Source organism: Phalacrocorax carbo, chromosome 1 (assembly GCF_963921805.1).
Source record: "Phalacrocorax carbo chromosome 1, bPhaCar2.1, whole genome shotgun sequence".
NCBI lineage: Eukaryota > Metazoa > Chordata > Aves > Suliformes > Phalacrocoracidae > Phalacrocorax > Phalacrocorax carbo.
Window position 1 is genome coordinate 188,555,233 of NC_087513.1, and position 22,901 is coordinate 188,578,133.

General features: G+C 46.4%; 1 protein-coding gene across 5 annotated transcripts in view; it reads left to right on the plus strand.

The window, feature by feature from the left end:
- Nucleotides 1–20,323, plus strand: part of WDFY2 (WD repeat and FYVE domain containing 2) — a 78,557-nt gene extending 58,234 nt beyond the window's left edge. For all 5 annotated transcript variants that reach the window (XM_064440946.1, XM_064440944.1, XM_064440948.1 and 2 more), the window contains 8 exons: nucleotides 6,280–6,430; nucleotides 8,070–8,182; nucleotides 10,188–10,314; nucleotides 12,300–12,405; nucleotides 15,779–15,880; nucleotides 17,967–18,097; nucleotides 18,440–18,548; nucleotides 19,200–20,323. In XM_064440946.1, coding sequence (XP_064297016.1) covers nucleotides 6,280–6,430; nucleotides 8,070–8,182; nucleotides 10,188–10,314; nucleotides 12,300–12,405; nucleotides 15,779–15,880; nucleotides 17,967–18,097; nucleotides 18,440–18,548; nucleotides 19,200–19,229 — 869 coding nt within the window. In that variant the 3' untranslated portion in view covers nucleotides 19,230–20,323. The remainder of the gene's footprint in view (nucleotides 1–6,279; nucleotides 6,431–8,069; nucleotides 8,183–10,187; nucleotides 10,315–12,299; nucleotides 12,406–15,778; nucleotides 15,881–17,966; nucleotides 18,098–18,439; nucleotides 18,549–19,199) is intronic.
- Nucleotides 20,324–22,901: the final 2,578 nt, after the last annotated feature.

The following is a 22,901-nucleotide window of genomic DNA, read 5'->3' on the forward strand; positions in this document are numbered from 1 at the left end:
CACTGCTAACATGCATCAGCTTTTGAGCGTTTTACTTCAGCTTTTTCATGAATGCCTGGTGTGTTGTAAAATTAAGCTAGAATGCCTGCATTTTATTCTTAGCTTGTAAAACCAGAAGCAAAATATCCAATGATGATGAAATCTATATGTAAATCTTAAATAAGATTGCTGCAGTCTGACTGTACAAGTCTTCATATCCAAATTTGTGATTGTCAAACTTTGTGATTGTGGAGCACACCTAGGTTTCATATTTAAGGGCTGTTGCACTGAATAGTCCTACTGACTCTTCTGTAGCACCCTTTGTTATTAGCTCATCCATTTGCGTGCTTGGATTCAATCTTGCAGGCTAATCACAGCCTAGGAAGGGTGAGCTGAAGTTTTTTCTTCTGCCTATGCAAAACAACATATGCATGAGACCACCTTTCTTGCCAAGCTCCTCAAGGAAATAGCTGAAAATTTTGGAAGGGGGGAAAGTATATCTTGGCACTATGGCAAAATAGCCAGTTGACTGTGGCAGCCTACCCAAGGCCCAGGGACCACCCCTCATAAAATTAAAGAAAATGAAGGAAAATGAAGGCTGTTCTCATGGCCTTCCACTGCAGTGTGCCAGATGTGCTGCTGCTGCAGAGCATTGGAGGAGGCCCTTGGATAGAACCTCCATGGGTTGTCCTGTGGGAGAACCCCAAGAGTTCAGATGACATCTGCCAAACGTTGGACAACAGAGGCCTCTACTGATGTTAATGGACCCTCATTAGAGAGGCGGTACAGCTGACCACAGTCCCAGCTGGAGACGCCTCCTTCCTGGACTGCCTGTCTCGGCATGGGAAGGTTTTTGATCAGTTGTGGTCATTCTGTGCCAGGACTCTCAGGTGATGTGTTAGAAGGTTTTATCTGAAAACCGTGGACTTACTTTAGGGGAAGAGAAGGAATATTTGTGCCCAAAATAGGCATCACTTCAGTTCTAGTCCAAACCACAGTGATTGCTGACAGCGGATGGTGTCTGCCTTCAGGTGCTTAAGCCACTACCCCATTTTCCTCTCTCACTTCCAGAGTTCAAAGTTTGGTCTTTTTCTTGTTTAAGCTGATGAAAACTGTATTCCCGTAATTTAAAGAGTAGTGGCAGTGTGTTAAGTGACCTAGTTTTTGGAGTGGAAAGAAAGTGTGGTGATCCCAGGCTCCTGGAATCCCCCAAACGCATGTGTGAGGGCCTGTCTCTATAGTAATCCCCTCTGTGCAAGGGTTAAAGAAGCATTAGGACTGGTGCTCTTCTTTCTGCACATTGCTGGACATGTGGGCAAAAGTTTGGTTTTGGAAAAATAGGCCCTCATGTACTGTTGGAAGTGCTTTTTTTTCTCTTTTCTCTCCCCCGCTGCTGGCTTAGGAAAGCCAGACCACTGTTAGTACCGTAAGTGGAGATGGCAACCAGAGAGGGGAAAAGGCAGGTCCCAATTCATTGCTACAGGAGGGACAAGACTCAATGAAGGGCCGTTCAGATTCAGGAGGGAACTTTCACTGGAAGAGCAGTCGACAGCTGCTGTAGCACAGCCAGACAGGACATGGGGATGGAGGAGAGCTTCTGCATGAAGACACACTCTGCCCAGCTTACCAACAATGCTAGCAGCCCATGCTGAGCTGCACAAACCCCTCTGGGCTGCTTCTCTGTCCAGACCAGCAACGACATGGCACAGAGTAAGTTACAGCAATCCAGGGACAATCTCAGGTTGCCTCAGCTCCACTGGAAATTGTCACCCAAAGCCCCAAGGGGTAATTTTAGTGGGCAGGTTTTTGGCTGTGCAAGAGAGGAAAACAAAGCAGAGATTCTCCACTGTTTGCTGTTGCTTCTCCACAGCACAGTACCTCTCACCCACCCCCCCTCCATAGAGACATGGTCCCTGATTCTCCACTCATCACCCTGTGTGTTGGTAGGGGACTGCAGCACCTGCCGCACCACTTCCCTGGGCTCGGCTGGACCTGCACTTGGAGGTCTGGGGTGCTGGGGAAGCAAAAGTGAGATGCTGTGGAGGCTGCTGTCAGTCACAGGCTGCTACAGCTCCATTGGACCACGCACCAGGAGATAGATACTCTGTGCTCCTCATAGTTGCCTCCATCCAGGACACTGGATCTGGGCTTACTGAGGACGTCACTGGGACCGGAGTCCAACAGCACTGCTGGGACACAGCAAGGTGGGAAGGGCCCCATGTTTACCATGGTCTCTGGGAGAATATGCAAGGAAGGGCTACTTAGTCCTTTGGGTAGGCATGTCATGATCCAGCAGAGGTGAACCTTCCTCACCCGGTCCAGGGTGACTCCCGCCACAGTCCCATCCCTGTAATACACCTTCCTCACGTGGCTGTGCCAAGGTATAGGGGATGACATAAGTGTTTTGGCAAAGCCTTTCAGCAAGGAAAACCATCATTAAAAAGGACCATGTAATTTTGTTGGGTGTGGTGGCCTTACTTTAAAAAGTGTTGGGTGATTATTATAAGTAGCTGAAGCTGCTGTAGTGATTAAAGGACACTAATTGCATCTTCAAAGGCTATGAATATGCCTGCTGAATGGTCTGATAGTGACAGAGGATGACAGCACATGCATAGGCTGCACTTTGGTCTTGGCAGGGGTCTGCAGCCAGGTCTGGTGGCCAAGCACCAGCAGCAGAGGTGGACGTCCATGCTCTGTGGAGGTTTTGCTGCCATGCTGTGTCTGGAGTTGCAAAATCTTCCCGTTCTTGAAAGGGATCAAAACACAGAGACTGGGGATGTGACACAGTGTTAGTCAGGACTCTGGGGTGGGTCACGGGGCATTGGCCTCCTACAGGCACTGTCTCCTTCGCTAGCGTGAGGAGGGGTGGTGCAGGCATTTGAATGGTGCCATTTGGGACTCCCTGTGGATGTTGAAGAAACCCTTCCCTCCCCTTGGCAGTCCTGGCTTCCAGCCCCCTCAGGCCCCTCCAGACCCTCACAGGCTGGTCCTGCTGCATGGCTGTTGCTGCTTCCCGTTCTGCACAGCCTTCTCCACCCTGCTCCTTGCAACTGCACCTTCTTGTCAGGGGCCATGTTTCCAGTCTGTGGCCCCTCTGGATGATATAACAGTTCCTGCTTTTTTTCCTTTTTTCAAATTTACTTAACATGCCTGCCAAGCAGGATTTGTAGACCTGTTTCTGCCCCATGCTTTCTGCAGCCTGCCCGTTTTGGGGCTGTTCCCCTGCCTGCTTGCTTTCAGGCCAGCTCATGCCATGTCCTTACTTCTCCTTTCCCCTATGCACAGCCTCTTCTCTTGTGCTTTTCTTGCCCATGCTAAGCTTTTCTTTCTTACTGCTGACTTTTATCTCTCTTTTGGTATTTGCTGCTGCTTTTCACTGTTGTAACCCTCCCTTTAACCCAGCACAACCTCTTGCTCTGCGCTGTGCATGGCTGTGCGCTGGCTGTGCTTCTCAGACCTTGTCTTTACATGCAGTGCAGACCTTCCTTTCCCCTGCACTCTGGCTGCTGACATCTCAGCGTGCACCTCCTGGCTGCAGCTGTTTTTGTCTAGGCATGGCCCTTCTCTCCAACCTGCTCTTTGCACATTGCTCACTGCTGCTTTCTCATATAAGGAGTGCAGCTTCCCTGCTCCCTCCCACCGTCCTGCTGCAGATGGACCTGCTCCCTTCTGCTGCTGCTGTTTTACCTTCTGCACGTGGGCTTTCTTCTCATGCTGGCTTACACAGATCTGTTCTTGCCTGCTGCTTGCTGTGGCTTTTTCTGTACTGTGACCACATTCACCCTCCATCCCTCCTTCTCCATCCTGCTGTTGTTGCAGTGAGCAGCTTTGGAAGTGTTTGCTCTACTTTTTTTCTGCAAACACATGGCGATCAAACCTTCTGTGGATGAAGGACCAGTTTTCTGTTTGCTGCTTCATGACCCTGAACCTGTGTTTCTCTTAAGACCCAGGCCTCTTTCTCGCTTTACTATCAACTTCCAGCCTTCTGGAATTTTGCTTTTTTCAACCTTACATGGATCAAATTCCCTCCAAATGACAAGTGACCGTCTACATGCATTTGTCTTCTCTTTCCTCCCTTTCTTAGATTACCCCCACTGTGCTCATTCACTTGGTTCAGATATTTCTGCCATCAGTGTGTGTGTGGTGGCACCAGCTAATAAATGCAGCATTTGCAGGCGGGCAACAGAACGCTTAATCGAAAGCTCTTTTTTGCGAGGGAGGATAAGCAAAGCTATCACATTCACCCCTTCCACCTCTTCTTTTAGGAGTTTTAGGAGGAGATACAGGAGAGTTGGGTGGTGCTAGCTACCCCCACAGCCAGTTCAAACCATGGGAAGCCCAGATTAGCAGAAGCAGTTGCCACATGTTGAGAAGACATCCCTGGACAGGCCTTGAACAGCCTGAGCTCAGCCAGCTTTGCACATCCTGTGGAAGTGCACGGATCTGTCTATGGCACTGCTGGTGCACACAAGCGCCTGGGACACGTATACGAGCCCATTAGGTGCTTGTAGATGCATGCATCCCATCATGACCTTTTCTGCAGTGCACCTCTCCACCAGCTAGTGCAGGTGCTCCTAGGGAAAGCAACAGATAGGTCAAGACAAGCATTAGTCACTCATGGGGTCACTGAATTTCTTCCCAGGTAAGACATCTGGAGGGTGGACAGAAGAGAGATCTGTTTAAAGGAGCTCAGGTGACTCCTGGCTGGTCCCCATCCCTCTATCCTAATTACAAACCTGGAGTTTTAAAAGTGTGTGGAAACAAGAGCCAAAATCTGAGCTCTTCTATGGGTGAGGGTGAAAGCATCTAGGCACAGTTCAAGTCTGATGCTGTAAACTAGTCCAGTTGCCAATCACACTTCACAGAATCACAGAATGGCAGGGGTTGGAAGGGACCTCTGGAAATCATCTAACCGACCCCCCCTGCTTGACAGGCACACCCAGAGCAGGGGGCACAGGAACACATCCAGGCGGGTTTTGAATGTTTCCAGGGAAGGAGACTCCACAACCTCCCTGGGCAGCCTGTTCCACTGCTCTGGCACCCTCACGGTCACTTGTGGCAACTTGTGTCAATGCACGTATTGACTTTTCGGGTCTATAAAGTGGTGTGGACTGGGGGCAGGTGTTGGCTTGTGCAAGCCTCCTATTCTTTGCTACAACTAGTTCCACTCATTAGGGTTTGAACACAGCTCTTGTCTGTGCTATATATTTGTATTGGGTGGGCAGCAATCTTCCCATACTGTTCTGAGGAATTTCTTTGCATTTCAAAGAGAGGTTTCAGGGTGGTTTTTAAGCTTCCAAAGATATTCAGTCTTTCCAGTGTGTCAGATTTTACACGAACAAGTACAAGCAGCCTGCTTTGTGCGACACATGTTGCCAGGTCTCAGAACAGCAATAAACCAGTAGGACTGTGGATTGAGGAGTATGGCATTTGCTGCTAAGTTACAGCTAGGAACAGTTCTGCGTGTCTTTCCTGCCACTTGTTTTATTAAAATGTCTGCTCAGCCAGCACTTTTGTGACCGAGCCCACCGGTCATTCATACAAAATACTGTCAGTTACAACCCTGGGTTCCCTTGCTTTAATGAAAAGCTTTTTGATGGCTTTGTTTAGGCAGCAGTAGAAAATTATTCCTTCGGTTGTTTTATTCACCTTGCCCACCTATGATCTTTTTAGTTTTTGGTTGTGTGGTGGGATTTTTGGGGGTTGGTTTGGGGGTTTGTGGTTTTGTTTTTTTTTTTTTTAATTTTATTCCAATTTCCATTTTAGCTGGTTTACATGCAAGGCTAAAACTTCCCTTTGGTGCGGGGTTGTGCCTGTGCTGTAATTCATCATTCTGCTGGGGTACCACAATCTGCAGCCCAGATCCACCAGGCCTCACAGCGGGAGGAGTGGCAGCATAGGCGTCTGCACTGCTGTCATAAAACCAGCTCAAAAGAGGTTTAAGTAGAGCCCAGAGTGCTTTCCACAATGGCAGCTTTGTTGGTGATGATACAATGATGGAAGGGAGACTTGTGCTACTGTAGAAGATAAATGGCTGCAACAGGCATGGAAGGAATTAAGTCTTGCTTCTGCTCTTTCTCATGCAAACACTGAACATGCGGAGCAGGGACTTTACAAGCTTGCATGGTAGCTTGTGTCAATGGGATTATTAAACACCAGTTTCTTCTGTAGGGAAGGGTGAACGTGTGAGTAGGGAGTGGAGGAACTGGGTGCAGTTGGTATTTGCAGTGGTCTTCTGCCCACCCCCGCCCCGCGGTCTTCTCCACAACACAATTATATGTCTGTCTGCTTAATTTTCAGCTCATCAAAGCAGGGTCATAATGATTCTGTTTGTCCTGGAGATGGAGTGGGTGTTAAGCACTGGACAAGACAAACACTTCACGTGGCACTGTTCGGAGAGCGGCCAGCGGCTGGGAGGGTACCGGACCAGCGCAGGGGCCTGTGGCCTGCAGTATCCTTAGCTGAGCTCTCAGTTTTATTTCTGCTCTTTGGCACTTAAACAGCCTCTTTGGTTTATTTTTCTAGTTGTCCTCCAAATTTTTTGCTCTGTATAGGTTCAGTGCTTTGTGAAAGAAACCGTTATTTAAAGCCAATTTTAAAACCTGCCTGTTCTCCTTGCTTTGTCTCCTTAATACGTGGTGGCATATTTAGGTCTAAGCATTTTTGAGCAAAACAATGGGCAATCTGCAACCTATTGTGGTCTGCTGTTGTAATAAATATGGACAGAGCCTTCGTTTAAACATATAGCGCATGCTTTCTTCTAAGAATTAATGGTAGCAAAGTAGATCACTGATCAGGTCAGTGTGCCTGTGTGTATGCATGGTAAAAATTAAATGACTTTAATATAAAATAATGAGTACTTGTCCTTCACTCTGGAGCAGCCCACTATGTATAGGGAATTTGGGTTAACTAAAGAGTAAATGGCTCCAGAAATGGCACTCAGGTGGCTTATTCACATAGAGCTGCCCCAGCTGCCTGACAGTAAAAGAAATATTAATTCAGCTTTATTGCAAATTAAAAGGGAAGTGGAAAAGTATGAGCTCTTTAGGCTGAAACCAGGGTTTAGCATAAACAGACTTTTAATGCCCTGTAGCGTAAGTGGTATAGATGATGTCTGTTTTGCTAGTTCGTGGGAAGGGAGACTGACTCAAAATTCTGAACATGGTTTTGCTTTATATCATCTGGTCATTCAGCCAATCAAAATGGCACAAAGACTGAACTTAATTTAGTTAAATGATAAGTACTTTTGAAAGGATAATGCAAGATTTTGTCCTGTATTTCCTAAATCTCTCTAGAGAATGGACCATTTTGAGTGATTCAGAATTTTGGAGGACGCTTTCATTTGAGTCATCAGATCATGCTGGTGGAGGGCAGAGGAAGAGAGAATCATTGACAAATACTGCAAAAAGCTTGGCAGAACCAAGGGTGTGGGTTTTTCCCCCCAGGGTTCTGTGTGAATTGAATCAGTGCTAAGCAGTTGCTCCTTAAATATTCAGTATGGACCCTGTATGCAGAATTAAATCTGATTAAGAGGTCAGAATCTGTCCAGTTAGGTAGTTCCAGTGGATGATTGAATAGGTCCAGTTTTTATTCAGTTTAGAATATGATGTGTGATGCACCTGATGTAGCTGACACTTCCCCAAATACGACATAAAACAATACCCTCTTGTTGTATTCATAAACTTAACTATAATGAGGAAGCAGAAAACTAGTAATAGTTATTTTATAGAATTTGGGGAAGGGAAAGAGAGAGTGGACACCATCCAACTCTAGCACCTAAGTTAGAGAGCCTGGAGAGATGACTCCTCTGTTCATGAGAAGGGCTACTTCAAAGGTGTTTCATAATAAAAGCACAAATTGCATCCTCTGGAATAGTCTCATTTTTTCACTCTTTGGTTTATGTGGGGAGAGTGCACTATTAATATGAACAGGTATGATCTTGGTGCCTGAAAGTACCCTCTGAATACCTCCTTGAGACTGGAGCGCTATTCATGAGGTTGCAGTATACTCATGTTAAAAGAATTAACAAGTCATGAAAGAAATGTAAAGCTTGTGTAAGCAATGTATTTTCCTCAGCATTTATCCATCAGATTCGATGTGGAGACCCGGCATGTGTTTGTTGGTGATCATTCTGGGCAAGTGACCATACTCAAACTAGAGCAAGAGTCCTGCAGCCTTGTTACAACATTCAAGGGACACACAGGTAAGGCCTCAGGAGGAGACCAAATTTGGTTCTTCATGTGTGCTCAACATCATGGTGGTTTGACTCTCCTGTGAAACTGTGGTGGGTTGACCCTGGCTGGATGCCAGGTGCTCCCTGAAGCTGCTCTATCCCTCTGCCCCCTCAGCTGGAGAGGGGGGAGAAAATACAACTAAGGGCTTGTGGGTCAAGATAAGGACAGGGAGAGATCTCTCAGCAATTACTGTCACAGGCAAAACAGACTTGACTTGGGGAAATTAGTTTAATTTGTCACCAATCAAATCAGAGTAAGGTAATGACAAAACAAAAACTAAATCTTAAAACATCTTCCCCCCACCCCTCCCTTCTTCCTGGGTTCAACTTCATTCCTGATTTCTCTACCTTCTCCCTGCCAGCAGCACAGGGGGACAGAGAACGGGGGTTGAGGTCAGTTCATCACACATTGTCTCTGCTGCTCCTTCTACCTCAGGGGGAGGACTCGCCACACTCGTCCCCTCCTCCAGTGTAGGATCCCTCCCATGGGAGACAGTCCTCCACAAACTTCTCCAACGTGGGTCCTTCCCACAGGCTACGGTTCTTCACAAACTGTTCCAGCATGGGTCCCTCCCACAGGGTGCAGCCCTTCAGGAACAGACTGCTCCAGCATGGGTCCTCCATGGGGTCACAAGTCCTGCCAGCAAACCTGCTCCAGCGTGGGCTCCTCCCTCCATGGGGCCACAGGTCCTGCCAGGAGCCTGCTCCAGCACGGGCTTCGCACGGGGTCACAGCCTCCTTCGGGCATCTACCTGCCCTGGCGTGGGGTCCTCCACAGGCTGCAGGTGGATATCTGCTCCACTATTAACCTCCATGGGCTGCAGGGGGACAACCTGGCTCACCATGGCCTTCAGGGGAATCTCTGCTCTGATGCCTGGAGCACCTCCTCCCCCTCCTCCTTCACTGACCTTGGTGTCTGCAGAGTTGTTCCTCTCACGTATTCTCACTCATCTTTCTAGCTGCAGTTGCACACGTTTTTTTGCCTTCCTAAAATATGTTGTTATGCTGTGGCTGATGGGCTCAGCCTTGGCCAGCAGTGGGTCCATCCTGGAGCTGGCTGGCATTGGCCCTATTGGACATAGGGGAAGCTTCTGGCAACTTCTTACAGAACCCACTCCCAGTGCCTTGCCACACAAACCCCATACTAGGATGGCTTGTGTCAGTGCGTACATGGAAGGGAGACAGGCCTTAAACTGTCACTACAGCTCAGGGAAATTTATTCTTTATTGGTAAAAATGAGACTGATCAGACTTCTGATCAGAAAACTCCTATGGCAGAAAACACTGCAGTCAGTAGCTACTAATTAAAGCAGAGTGAGAGCAAAGATTTGTGGTAACTCTGGGGGGAAGAGGATGCTGCTCAAGGAAGGACCTGTACTGGTAGATACTTTTGCCCAAGTGGAATAGGCACATCTTGGAGGCACTAACTGCTTGTTTCACTGCTGGCGCTGGTGCTGTTTAAAAACAGCAAGCCTGGGATGTGATCCTGTCATCTAACAGGAGTGGTCATTCCTCAGCGTTTTGTCTTCATATCCCCCCCCTTTCTGATTGAATGCTGATAGATCAACCATGAGGTAGCACAAGTAGTTCAATCCTCATGCTAAGATACTCTGAAGATGCCCGTAATATTCCATACTTGCTTCTCTTTTGTAATAAAATCTATCTCCTGGAATGATGGAGATGAAAAGCTGTGTAGGCACACCATGGCCATCCTTCTACTACTGCTCAATGGATTCATCCATGTGAGCGGCAGCGGAGCCTTCTGCCTGCACAGAAGCAGGATTGGGCTTCAGTATGTTTTCTAGGCTGTTAGTTTTCAACTGGCAAGTGCAGTGGCCTTTTCAGAGACCTGCATTCTAGTCACTGTCTCTCCATATTTTTGTTGTAACTTTATATTTTTATATATATATACATTTAACTACATTCCTGTCTTCCACTTTCTGTGATGAAATGACTGTTTTGTGCTTCCATTTCAGGTGGTGTCACTGCACTTTGTTGGGACCCAATACAGCGAGTTTTATTCTCAGGCAGTTCTGATCATTCCATTATAATGTGGGATATTGGAGGAAGAAAAGGAACAGCCATCGAGCTGCAAGGACACAAGTACGTTCAGGGTCCTTCCTCCTGCTTTTATGGGAGAAAAGCTAAAGGCAGAAGCCACGGCTGGAAGCAAACAGCCCAAAGGTTGCAGTATTCACACGCCTCAGGCTTGTATGTGTGACTCCCTGTGGTCTATAAACCACTGGAATAAGTTGCTTATAGTAAGTTTTTCAGCGTTGGGCTCACAGGCTGGTTTGGGAGTCTTGCAAAGGGTGGTGAAGGAAAGCACAATATATAGTCCTGAATGTGTTATGCCAGAGCTTGCACCTTTGTTGGAAAGAGGAGGGTTCTCAAATAAACACAACTACAGAGAAATTCTTGCCTTTTAGGTGTCGAAGTCTTTCCTTCCCCTAGAGGGAGCATCAGGCTTTGATTAGTTCCTTTTTCCTCCATGCTAACTTCTTCCATCCCACTTTGCCTACAGCCTGAGTTCTAAGTAATGTGCTTTTCCCACAGGGGCCTTCACCATCTCCTCAATGCAGAGACACTTCATCTTTGCACGTAGAGAGCTCATATTTACATAGTATAGTAGAAGTCTTTGAAGAAGAGTAAGCCTGTGCTCTCATTGAGTAGAAATCAGAATGGCTCTAGTTGCCTTGATCTCCCAGCCTTTTAACACCGGCAATGCAACGAGTTTATTTCAGTGTATTGGGAGTGCATATATATGGGACTTGTGCGCCAGGTTCAGGTCTGGAGAGGCAAAATCCCATGGTTTCTTACATATTCATATCTTTCTTTTGAGTGATGCTGTGCTCTGCTGAGCAATTTGGGTGCTGCTGGGATTTCAGAGCACTGCAGAGCTCTTGCTGAAATTCCCAGATCACCCTCTTATCCTACCCGTGGTGCTTGCTAATGCACCACCGCAAGATTTATTGCTGTGAAAATTAGTTTGGAAATTAGTTCTTCTAATACAAAGTTAGCCTCTGGATCGTTACCATAGACTAGTTTGGGTTGGAAGGGGCCTTTAAGGTCATCTAGTTCCATCTCCCTGCAATAAGCAGGGACGACTTCAACTAGATCTGTGGCACGGCTGCTGGCTGGCACTGTACAGTATAGACACCTGGTCATAAGGACAACAGGGACTAAGAAACATTTCAGCTGGTGGTGCCACTGGCATTGGCAGGCGGGTGCTGTGAAGGCAGGCTGTGTTGTACCAAGCTGTCCTGTAAATGCATTCCCCTGTAGAAGAGCAGCCAAATGCACAAGCGTGAAAGTCCTTTGGGTAGATGAGACCAGTGGTGGTAGCAAAGAAAAACAAATGTTGCGGGATAGTTCCAGGCGCTGTATGCTTGGTTACTGATAATTCTTAATCTTCCCCCCCCTGTAAGTGTTGTATGGTTTTTATTTCTCAGGTTGTAAATAGCTTGAGGTGAGGCCTGGTTTTCTTTCTTTTATGAAGGAACGAGCACAGCTTTAGGGATTTAAAGTGCATTATTTTTTCCTTAAAAGAAGAAGCAAAAGTACCTAGGTCTTCCACCTTACCTTGGGAAGGCTTAGGAACAATTTAGTGATTCCCGTGTTGTTTTTGAAACTCTATGCTTGTTAGTGCTAAAAGAAAATCTTCAGTAGTTCCTCAGTGCTTCATTCCTAGATGTTGCAGAGATTTATGAAAACAAAGTTGTTACTGATATTGTGACAAGAAGGTATGTTACCGGGGCTGCATTTATACATCCAGATGTGTCTTTAGAGAGGCCCAGAGCTGCAGCTCTGTTAAGGCTTCCCAGTGCAGTTGGGACCTCCCATCTCAGAGGCAGCAAAAGCAGTTATCAGAAAAGGTGTTTGCTTTTGTGGATGCTGCCCAGACAAGCAACACTCTGGTCCCAGCTGGGCAGCAAAGGCTGATTTGCATCTGACGGATGCCACGTACAGTGAGGGGCGAGGGAAACAAATGGGCAACAAGTGATTTATACTGCTTTCTTGTATATCTTGTGCTTACTTGTGTGCTAGCCATAGACAGTTGATCAGTAACTGTCTTGTTTCTTTTTCAGTGATAAAGTTCAGTCTCTCTCCTATGCTCACCACACTCGGCAGCTCATCTCCTGCGGTGCGGATGGGGGAATCGTCGTCTGGAACATGGATGTTGAGAGGCAGGAGGTAGATACTCGGTTCTAGTCGATTTGGTCTGAAGCAGCCTTGGGAAGAAGGGGCCTTTCTAAAATGTGCAACTTTCAACCTGAACAAGATCATTCCAGGCTTTAAAAATGTTTTTGGACATGCTCCAGTTGTTATACAGCAATTATGGCATGCCTTTGATAATATGGTACAGGGGAAATTGTTTGGCAGAAAATGCGCATTAAGTAGGCTGCTAAATGGCTCTTACCCTTTACATCACTGTTCTGAAAGATGTCCTCTGAGGAGGGTATTGTGAGATGTTCTGCTTTGTTTTTCAGGACATCATGAAAAATATTATCAGTTCAGAGGTAAATGGATGGATTGATAATTATTGGGAGTTTTTAAGAAAACAAACCAAGAAAGCTCTTTGTCACCTTAGGGGTTTTAAGAAAACAAACCAAGAAAGCTCTTTGTCATCTCTGGAAACCTGCAACTCAGTTTTTTTTCTCCTGTTCTTGCTAAAAAGACATTTAATTAGGGCTTCAATCTCACCCGCTACTCGGTCTTGCTTCCCCCTGGTGTAACCACGTAGAAGTGGGGTAAACGGTGACTTTGCTGATCGAGACAGTAAGATTTCACCCACACGCTCCTAATTGCTTTTGTGCTGCGGCCAATGAATGTGAGCGGGTGCAAAAACGCACCCTGGGTCTTCGGCGCTGCGGGAACAGCCTCCGCTCGGCAATTTCTGAGACCTGACTCAGAGAGGGGGAGCGAGCACTGTGCTGAGTGAGTCAGGCGTCAGCCCTGCTCGGCAGCATGGCGAATCTTGGTAACATGAGTCATGGCAAACCTCTGCCCTGTTCCTGCAAGGGGTAGGAAGGCACCCCGAGTCCCCACAGTGGGTAGGTCTGAGCAAGGCTTTTGGCAGCATGGGCTTTCACCAGCTTTGGTAGTTCTCAAGGGTTTTGGCCTCTCCAGGTCATGCGTGTCTCCCTGGAGCAAGGAGGAAAGCTAAGTGGAAAATTGGATTTTAAAAACTAGTGAAATAGGCCTAGGCAGGAACTGAGCTCCCTTTTTAATGTGAATTAGCATTCCAGTTGGCTCTCTTAAATTGCTAATCTAATGGCCAATTATGTCATCAGCTCCAAAAGTGAAATGAAAGCAGAGCAGCTTCCTCCTTCCCAACAGATGTTTCCTTTTTGCTGTGACTTGAACATCCAGAAATGAAAACCTTTATTTGCTGCCTTCGAAAGGCTACGGTAAGGGTTAAGACTGGCTTGCCGCAAAACAGGCAGCAATGCTGTGAGAAGGCTGGTTTAAAAAGTGGAGGAGAAATATAATTAGCTAAATGAGGGCTTCTTAGCAGGTGCTAATGGGGGCACTGGTTTCTCTAACTGAGGCTTTGTAGGCTTGTTCATGTTAGCAGTAGTTCAATAGGGTGTTCAGGGTGCTAAACCACCCCTGAAACATGAATCTTTGAGACTTCAATACCAAACCTTGGTTTGGGGTCCTAGAGCAGTTTCTTCCGGATTTTGACTTTGGTATTTTTGCCCCCATTTAAGGGTTTTCTCTCTGTGATGTGTGCTCAGTACTCACTTTGTTGCTATCAGATTTTCCCCACATGTCTGAGATTGCATTAGAGTGAATTAAGCCATTTTAGCCCTTGATTCTTTATTTTAAGCTCTTTCTAAAAAGCTGTAAGAAGACAACAGCCGAAAGATGCTAGAAGCTGTGTTTCTATTTGACTACAAAGCACTTGTCACAAGCAAAATGTTTTTTTCATCTATAGCATTCAGATGCTTAAGAGATGAAAACTTACACACGATGTAGATCTGTAGGCATTAAACAGAAAGACTGTTGTGGGTAGAAAAGGCAAGGATTTGCCCCAGCAGAATGAACTGCCTTCAGAGTAACTGGCAGAAGAAGCTGAAGCAGGCAGTTGCTTTATTGCTGGAGGTCTAGGCTATCCCGGGAGCTGAGGGTCTCCATCAGCCTTACCTTACCTCTGCCTGGCTTTTGTATAATTTTTTATTCTTAATCTCAGCTTTGTTTCTTGCCATTTTAAATTGCAGCATGTGAGAAGCCAGTGGCTCTGATAAGACAGATGCAGTTTGCTAGTAGCAGTCGCTCACAAATTATGAAACATTATTTAGTGTTTATTTAACCTCATGGGGTTGGTGGGGCTGGTGGGAGCGCGTTGCCATAGTGCCGAGGCAGGGCTGGCAGGGCCATCCTGGTCTGGCTGGGGCTGCTGCAGTGCAGGGACAGACGGACCTGCTTGCCAGCACCAGCTTTGGGCTGAGCTCTTGTCCTGGTGGGGCAGAGAAAGGAGCAAAAGTCATCTGCTGGGAAGGAGTGTTGCTTTTGCTAGGCCAGGTTAGGCCAGACAGACTGACAGCCAGCTGGAGAGGGGTCAAGAACTAAGATTCTTCCTGAGCCTCACATCCCCCAGAAGGCTTCCTAAACGTTGTGGGGAGACACACTGCGTCTCTCCCAGCAGCTCAATGCAAGACAAGTGTCAGGGGACCCAAAGGTAGGGGAGAAGATCGACTGCCCTCTCCATGTGCCCCCCTGCCACTTCAGGCGTTTCCTGAGCTCTTTCAGGATCTGGCGAGACTTGCTTCCCTACAGGGCTTCTGGTCCATGCTACTCTGCAAAGCAAAACCTTGGCTGCAGGAGAGAGAAGTGCCTTTAATATCTTCTTTGTTTTCTTTAAATCTTCTTACCCACTTCATCCACAGCATGAGTGCAAAGCTACATGCCGTGTTAGGAAATAGAAGACCTTCCTTCCATCATCTTTGTGTAAAAGCAGGGAAAAGAGCTGGCTTGGGTTTCAGGTTTGTTTGGGTGAATCTCGTCTTTCTCACCCCTATGTGTGATTTGTAACAGATACCTCTGACAGCAGGAATGCCTCTTACAGTATTAAAGAAAGAAATAGTAACACATGCCCCTGTCAGCATTTCAGATACCTTCCCTTTCTTCCAGATGAGTAGCTTGGCTATTGGAAGTACCAGTTGACCCCAGTTCCCACCAGAGGCAATAGCAGATGGTAAATGCTGTCTAGAAGAGGACAGAATATTTTTATATGATAATTCCAGACTTGGAGAGGTGGGGGAGGCTTGTTTGTTCCTGGGGTACTTTTATGCTCTTATAATCAAACTCTGCTTCATAATTTGCATGAGAAGTGTTCCTCCCATGTCCTTCAAGGCTTAGAGCTGAGCCAAAAAAAGACATTCCAGGGAAGAGTCAAAATGACATCTTGTGAAATGTCATTTTTAAATTAAGTTTAGTTGGGCACATTACTGCACCCCAGTACATCCTTCTTGTCCTGTCTCTAGGCTCCACTGGAAGCTTATTCTGTTTGTTGCTCACTCTTGTTTTGTGTTTTTGTGTGTGTGTGTGTGTGTGTTGCCAGACCCCCGAGTGGCTGGATAGTGACTCCTGTCAAAAATGTGACCAGCCGTTCTTCTGGAACTTCAAGCAAATGTGGGACAGTAAGAAAATAGGCCTCAGGCAGGTTTGTATGCATCCTTTGGCGTGTTAACATGGTGCAATCAGGCTTTCCTCTCATGATAGATCACAGTAACATTTTTTCCCCTAAAGCCTTGAGAACTTGCACTTTGTTTTTCCACTGAGTGCTCGATAGTGAGAGAGTGGGCTCCCTCTGATGAGGCTTGATTTTTGTGGTTGGGAGGAATACACTTTTTTCTTCTATTTTTTATTCTTCTTCTTTTCTTTTCTTCTTGGCCAGTCCCAATAGCAGAAGCATGTAATAGGCCTTGAGCTGAATAAATTGGTTTGGGGCCTTCCATAGCTTTAGCCGTGTGGGATTTTGTTTATTCTTAGTTGAAATAGTTGCAGAAAGAAGTTTACGGCTGATTTTTGGAGATCGTACTAGAACCAAAGCTGTTTTCAATGAGGTTGAGTAAACAGCTGTAATTGCTCAGGCTGCTTTGGAAAAGGCTTATTGGTCTGCTTGGAACATGTTGCTGTGTTTTCCTGCCCAGCAGGAGAGGGTTGAGGATCGCAGACTTTTGGGAGAGTGGTGTAAAAATGATGAAAGGGATGTTCTCATGGAGCTTGGAGAAGTCAGGTGTCTGGGACAAAGCTGAGCTGCATCTTTTCTTTATGTAGTGCTCATCACCCCAGGGCCTGGCTCTCCTGCAGCCTGCAAGGCAGCCTTGCAGTCCTACACAGCCAGTGCACAAGAAAAGATTGGGGGGGGGGCCATCAAAATGCAGAAACACTACTGCTTCTGGGGCTGAAAATGGCCAAAGGAGTTGACCAAGACGATTAGGTAGTAGATGTTTATACTTAGAGGCTGGGATGGGATTCCAGAATGACACTGCGCTAATGTAGCCCTGTCCTACCTCGACCTGGAGATGCTTTAACGTGTCATGTGCTGCTGAGTGGTGCTGTCATCCCCTACGCCCCCAAGGTGAGACTCCCAGGGACAGGGGTAATTACAGCTCCCAGCCCTGCAGCAGATGCCAGGCTGGTTGGGACCTCTGGGTGCAAAGCGGGGCTCTTTGTCCTGTCCTCTTGTCTCTAGCTGCGCTAACAAAAAGAGGACAGCTTGGACATTGTAGGGAAGTGATCGTGCCCCTGTACTTGGCACCTGTGAGGCCACACCTTGAATATTGTGTTCAGTTTTGGGCCCCTCAGTACCAGAGGGACATTGAGGTGCTGGAGCATGTCCAAAGAAGGGCAACAAAGCTGGTGAAGGGTCTGGAGAGCAGGTCTTATGAGGAGTGGCCGAGGGAACAGAGGTTGTTTCGTCTGGAGAAGAGAAGGCTGACGGGAGACCTTATCACTCTCTACAACTACCTGAAAGGAGGTTGTAGGGATGTGGTTGTTCTCTTCTCCCAGGTCACTAGCAATAGAACAAGAGGAAATGGCTTCAAGCTGCATCAGGGAAGGTTTAGATTGGATATTAGGAAAACTTTCTTCATGGAAAGAGTGGTCAGGCACTGGAACAGGCTGCCCAGAGAGGTGCTGGAGTCACCATCCCTGGAGGTGTTTAAAAAACATGTAGACGTGGCACTTCAGGGCATGGCTTAGGAGACGTGGTAGTGTTGGGTTGACAGTTGGACTTGATGATCCTAGAGGTCTTTTCCAACCTTAATGATTCTATGGTTTCTGCCTTCTACCCTGTTGAAAACCCCCTGTAACACTGGTCGCACTCCGTGAAGAAGCCCTTACCCACAGCTACATCCACAGATGTCAAGTGGTGGAGGCAGCAATGATTTACAGGGTGGTGTATGGTGTCACCCTGGAGCGTGGGAGAGAAGTAGAGTCCACCTAGCCTGGGGAGCGCTTTATCTGCCGCTTCCCAGTGACCATGCTAATGATGAGCTGCTTCTTGCCCCAGGTAGTGGAGGAAGGGAAAAAAAATAAGATTCCCTGCTCCACCCCCACCCCTTCCCTGCCCTGTTTATTCTGAAGTCCTGCCTTTTTTCCTTCATCTTCCCTGGAAGAGTCACTTGCCTGTTCACTGCAGTCTCGGTTGGGTCATGCTGGAGTGAGATGGTAGAGCCAGTGGGTCCTGAGCAGTGATCTGGGTTTGTGGCTGAAGATGTCTTTCTGCATGTTGTCTCCTGCAGCATCACTGCCGGAAGTGTGGGAAAGCAGTGTGCGGCAAATGCAGCTCCAAGCGCTCCTCCATCCCACTGATGGGGTTTGAGTTTGAAGTGAGGGTCTGCGATAGCTGTCACGAGTCCATAACGGATGAAGAGTAAGTGTGGACATGCAGCTGGCTTGCGCTGGAGTGGGGCAAAGCTCCTGCCTCTGGGAGTGCCTGGGTAGATGTGAGGCTCTGGGAGGGAGCAGCCCGGCGGGGTGGTCCCTGGGCTCTTTCAGCAAGATAAGCCTCTGCAGTGCCTACCAAACCAGGAGGGATAGAGCCTTCCACCCCTGCTCCTCTCATGCTGGAAAGGTCTCAACGTGGAGTTTACAGAGAGGTTGCTGAGTTAATGACTTAGAGCAGCATTCAAACGCTTATTTCCTCAAGAGAGAACATTTTGGGGGAAAATCCTGCAGCCACAGGCTTTGCTGATTTTTGGATTTCTTTCTTCAGGCGGGCGCCCACAGCTACTTTCCACGACAGTAAGCACAACATCGTTCACGTACACTTTGATGCCACCAGGGGATGGCTGTTGACCTCGGGGACAGACAAGGTTATTAAGGTAGGAGCAAGGAGGTTCTTCTAGCTCCTGTATTTCATTTCCCCTTCCTCTCCCATGTGGTTGCAGGTATGTCCTACCTGCTTTCTTCCACCCAGAGACCTCTCACTGATGGACTTTTGCCCAATAAGGACCAAGGAGGTCTTGGTCTACAAAGTTATTGCCTGAAGGGGCTGGGACAAGTGCTCACTGTAGCTTTTCCTCTGGGAAGACAAACTATCATATTTCCACATGGTGAATCTTTGTTTGTGTGGCCTCGGTAAAGAAATAGCTAAAATAATGAATAAGTTTATAACAAAGCTTGAATAATTTAAAAAAAACCCTCACAATGTGTTATGACTATGCTAATCATTCAAGTTAACAATATAGTGTGGGTTTTATGGTTTCTCTTAAGGCCAGCTATGAACCTGGCTCGTAAGGATAAAGCATAGTGACATACAGAATGTCACTTGGCCAGCCTCCACCAGTCTGACATGAGTGCTGGAAAATGAAATCAAACTTCTTCAGACTTGCTGCATCCAACTCTAAGCATGTAGCCTCTCTTAAGCAAAAAAAAAAAAAAAGGTGCAAATTATTTAGAGATGACATTATATCCTATATTTTATTACCGTTTACCATTATTCACTATGTTGTTATATTTTATTGTATCAACAGTTGTGGGATATGACACCTGTAGTGTCTTGATGGTACATCAGTGGAACTTGAAAGGTGGTATTTACAGAAGAACATATTTCCTAACCCTAATCATACTGCAGAAGATAGATAACGCTGGGCGCATACGGCAGATGAGAAAGGAACTAATGCGTTTACAACAATTTTACGTCCTCTGCTTGATCAAGGCTGAACATTTGCACGAAGACTCTTTCCACTTATTCTCAAAATATACAAGAAGGTATTTTTTTAACTAATGGTTTGTACGATCTGACTTCGGTTGTCTTGAGTTTGTTTGGAAAATCCATGTGCGGTGCAATTTTTAGTTTTTATATTTCACTATGTCAAGATACGTGCTGCTTTGTACAGAGGGTTACTGGGTTGTGACTTACCATGTGAGTTTTCAGTATCAACATACTGTATAAGGCAATTGGCTCTCCCTGCAGCGAGTACCTACTGATTTGGGATGTTTCTGCTGACCATGCTGTCTTCAGTGGAGGAACTCAAGGCGCGGCATTGCTTGTTCTCCGGGTGCATCGCCGAGGAGCTGATGGACTACTGCAATTCCTAAAAGGGCTCTACCATCTACTTGTCCTGGCGGACATCATCCAGAGAGCATTCTATTGGTCTGTAGTAGCTAAAATCCAGCTTCCTGCCTCTTTCCTTGCTACAGAAGTCGCAAAAACAGGGGCCAGGTTGCTTAGCAACTAATTTCTACAAAAACTGAAATAGTTTTCCATCTCAGAGCATTACAAGGAGCACACAGACCTGTTTGAGTTTGATGAGACTGACAGGCTGATTCAAATCAAGTATTTGGCAACAGGAACTTTTGGGAGTGTGTGCATGGGAGGGGGGAGATCTAAAACTGGTCTAGGTCTGAAAAGTCTGGTTTACCTCTACCTCTACCTTCCGCAGCAACATTTCAGCATTTATACATGTCTGTGGTGTTGAAGATTAATTTGATTTTTCCCTTTTCCATATGGTTAGTCATATTTATTTTTTTAAATGCTGATGGTTTTTTATTAATTTCTTCTATAGACCAGAAACTGATATTGCTGAATGACGCCCACTGTCCTGTTATGATATTTTACAGTTTCTTTTAAAAATAAAAAGTATTTAAAAACCTGGATTGACCAAGATTACCTTTTTAGAAGGATGTTATCAAGAGGAATAAACCAAAAAAAGCACCCTTTTTTCCAAAGGGATCTTATCTAAAGAGTCAACTCTCTGTTTCTTTAATCCATTTCACTTTTTAGCATGCTATTGCCAATGGACTTTGAAGAAACTGGTGTAGAGAACAGAACTGCAGACCAGACCCAGGGCTTTCCTGCAGGCCTTGTGGTCCATAGTTCCTGTTACACAGCATGTCAGTGGTGCTCCATCTTGCCCCATTCCGGACTTTACTTTTCCCCTTTAAAGTGGGGAGGCCATGATACCACTACAGAGCACATTGCTACATAGAGAAGCCTTGTGTTTTCCCTTGAGTGATAAACCCAAAAGAAAATAAAGCTTCTCTTTTGTTTGCCTGGCAGTAATTCACTTTTGAGGAAGCAGGGCTAACACAATGCATGGCATTAATTCTAGACTGGTAAGGTGCCACAGTAAAGCATTGAGTGTTTCATGTGCGTGTTGTGGGACCGCTACGTATTTTAAGGAAAATTCTGTTCTTAAACATCCTTAAACTGTGCTTCAGCATTTTGCAGTCATGTTCTCTGAAACGATGCCACCTTGGCTTTCCTGGTCATAGAGACTGTTGTTGGTTCCCCCCTAGGCAGCATATTTTAAAGCATATTTTCAAACATAATTCACACAGCACCAAAATGATTCTTTTTCCAGCTTGAATGTTAATTGTTTTCTAAGTCCTCCCACTTCCTCTCCTGGAAGCTAGATGCTTGTTTCTTCTTGGAAGGCTTTTCATTACACCTTGTGCATGTTTTCTGATGACTGAAGTGTTCTTGGCTGATGAAGCTATGCAAGATGAGCAGGTCGCCTGCCAATGTTTCATTCCAGCTGGAGAAGATTTATGAAACTTCGCTGGACTATGCTGATCCATGTTATCTTGGGCTCAGGGCCTTTTAGCCAAAGACCTGACTTGCTTTGCTGTGCAGAGAATATCTCTCATGGTGGCAGAAACATGGGAGCACCAAAGTGAACTTAAATCACTGTTCAGTGCTCGGTTCCTGAGGAGATGCAGGGGCTGCCACAAGCCTGGGACTCCAGCATGAATTGTGCTTACACTGATGGAGCAGTGGAGTCGGCAAGCTGAGGATCTGCCCGAGTCAACGCCTAGTCCTTTAGAACATGTAATGTTCAAACAAAGGTGAGGAATTGGCTCCAAAGGAGACTAAATTTGGGTCCAAGGTGTGTTTGGACTGCTCTGCAGTGAACTCTTGGCCACCACCCCTTCTATTCCAGCCAGTTGTGGGTTCAGTGTTGCTTATGGGTAGATGTTGGGTACACCAATCCATTTTGCAAAACTTCCGTTGCTGTTCTTTCCTACTAAACTACCTGCAGAGTTATCTGAACTTAACCTGAACATTCCCTTAACTTGCAGTCTCAGGACATACTGGTCTTGGCTTAGAAAGTGATAAAAGCTGGAAGTGAAGCTGGTGGAGAAGGGGAAGTGTGTGACTTTGACTTAAGAGGTATAATGTAGAGACATGAAGGGAAAACAGGTGTCTCTAATTCAAACAATAATTCCTATACCTTCCAAGTGAAACAAGAAGGATTTCATGTTGGGCGAGTTAAACTGCCTGCCTTCTTGTTCTGCTGTGTTAGGTTAACAGTCTCAATTCTTCTGTCTTTTAGATCTACACAAAAAGGGATCCCTGTTGCCTGGTCTTTTTATTTCCATTTTAGTTGCTGAATAACGAATCTGAGCTATTTTTATGAACTGCATTATTGGGGATGGGGGGCAGGGTGTCTTTTGGTACAGATGTAAACTATGCAGCACCCCCCACGCACACCCACACACACTCTCAAACAAAGCAAAGTCCCTTTTCCCCAGGGTTGCTGAAGTGCAGCAGCAGGCTTTTAGTGATATCTCCTGCTGTGCCAAGGGGGCGTACAAACAACGCTGGCCTTCCTCTGCTCTTCACTTTAGAAAAATTGATTTTCATTTCTCTCTTAGCTGGTGTTTCCTCAGGGGAAGAAGCAGGGTTCTTCAGAGCATCTACCTGCCATTCGTGGTTTTAAAATGAACAGTGTCTGTAGTGCTTAGGCAGGTGATGGGGCAGGCACTGGTCGGATACACAGTACCTGAGCAGCTGACTTGAGCCATTTGTGTTTCAGGTGGCTGAAAGAAGATCAACCTGAGCCCCAAACTTCAGTTTTTTTCAAGTTGAAAATACTTAAGTAAAGGGAAAAGTATGTGGGCAACTGCTTGCAATGATAGCACTGATGGTCCTTCTGTCTACAGGAGACTAACATCATGGTTAGACGTGGTTGAAACAGGGTAGTGCACAGGGCCAGAAGTCAGCCAGAGAATGAATCCTGAATGGTGACATTAGCATGCTCAGCTGTTGGCACTCTTGTCTACAGCTGCTCTTTACAGTGAAGACTGAGCGACCTCCCCACCTCGTCCTCTTGAACTTGAGGCCATCACGTGAGTGCCAGCACATTGACTCTTAGCACATCAAAAGTGGTAACTGCTTTCCTGCGAGGGCAGCATGAGTGTCTACGGGGTTTTCCTCCTTTTGGAGGGTT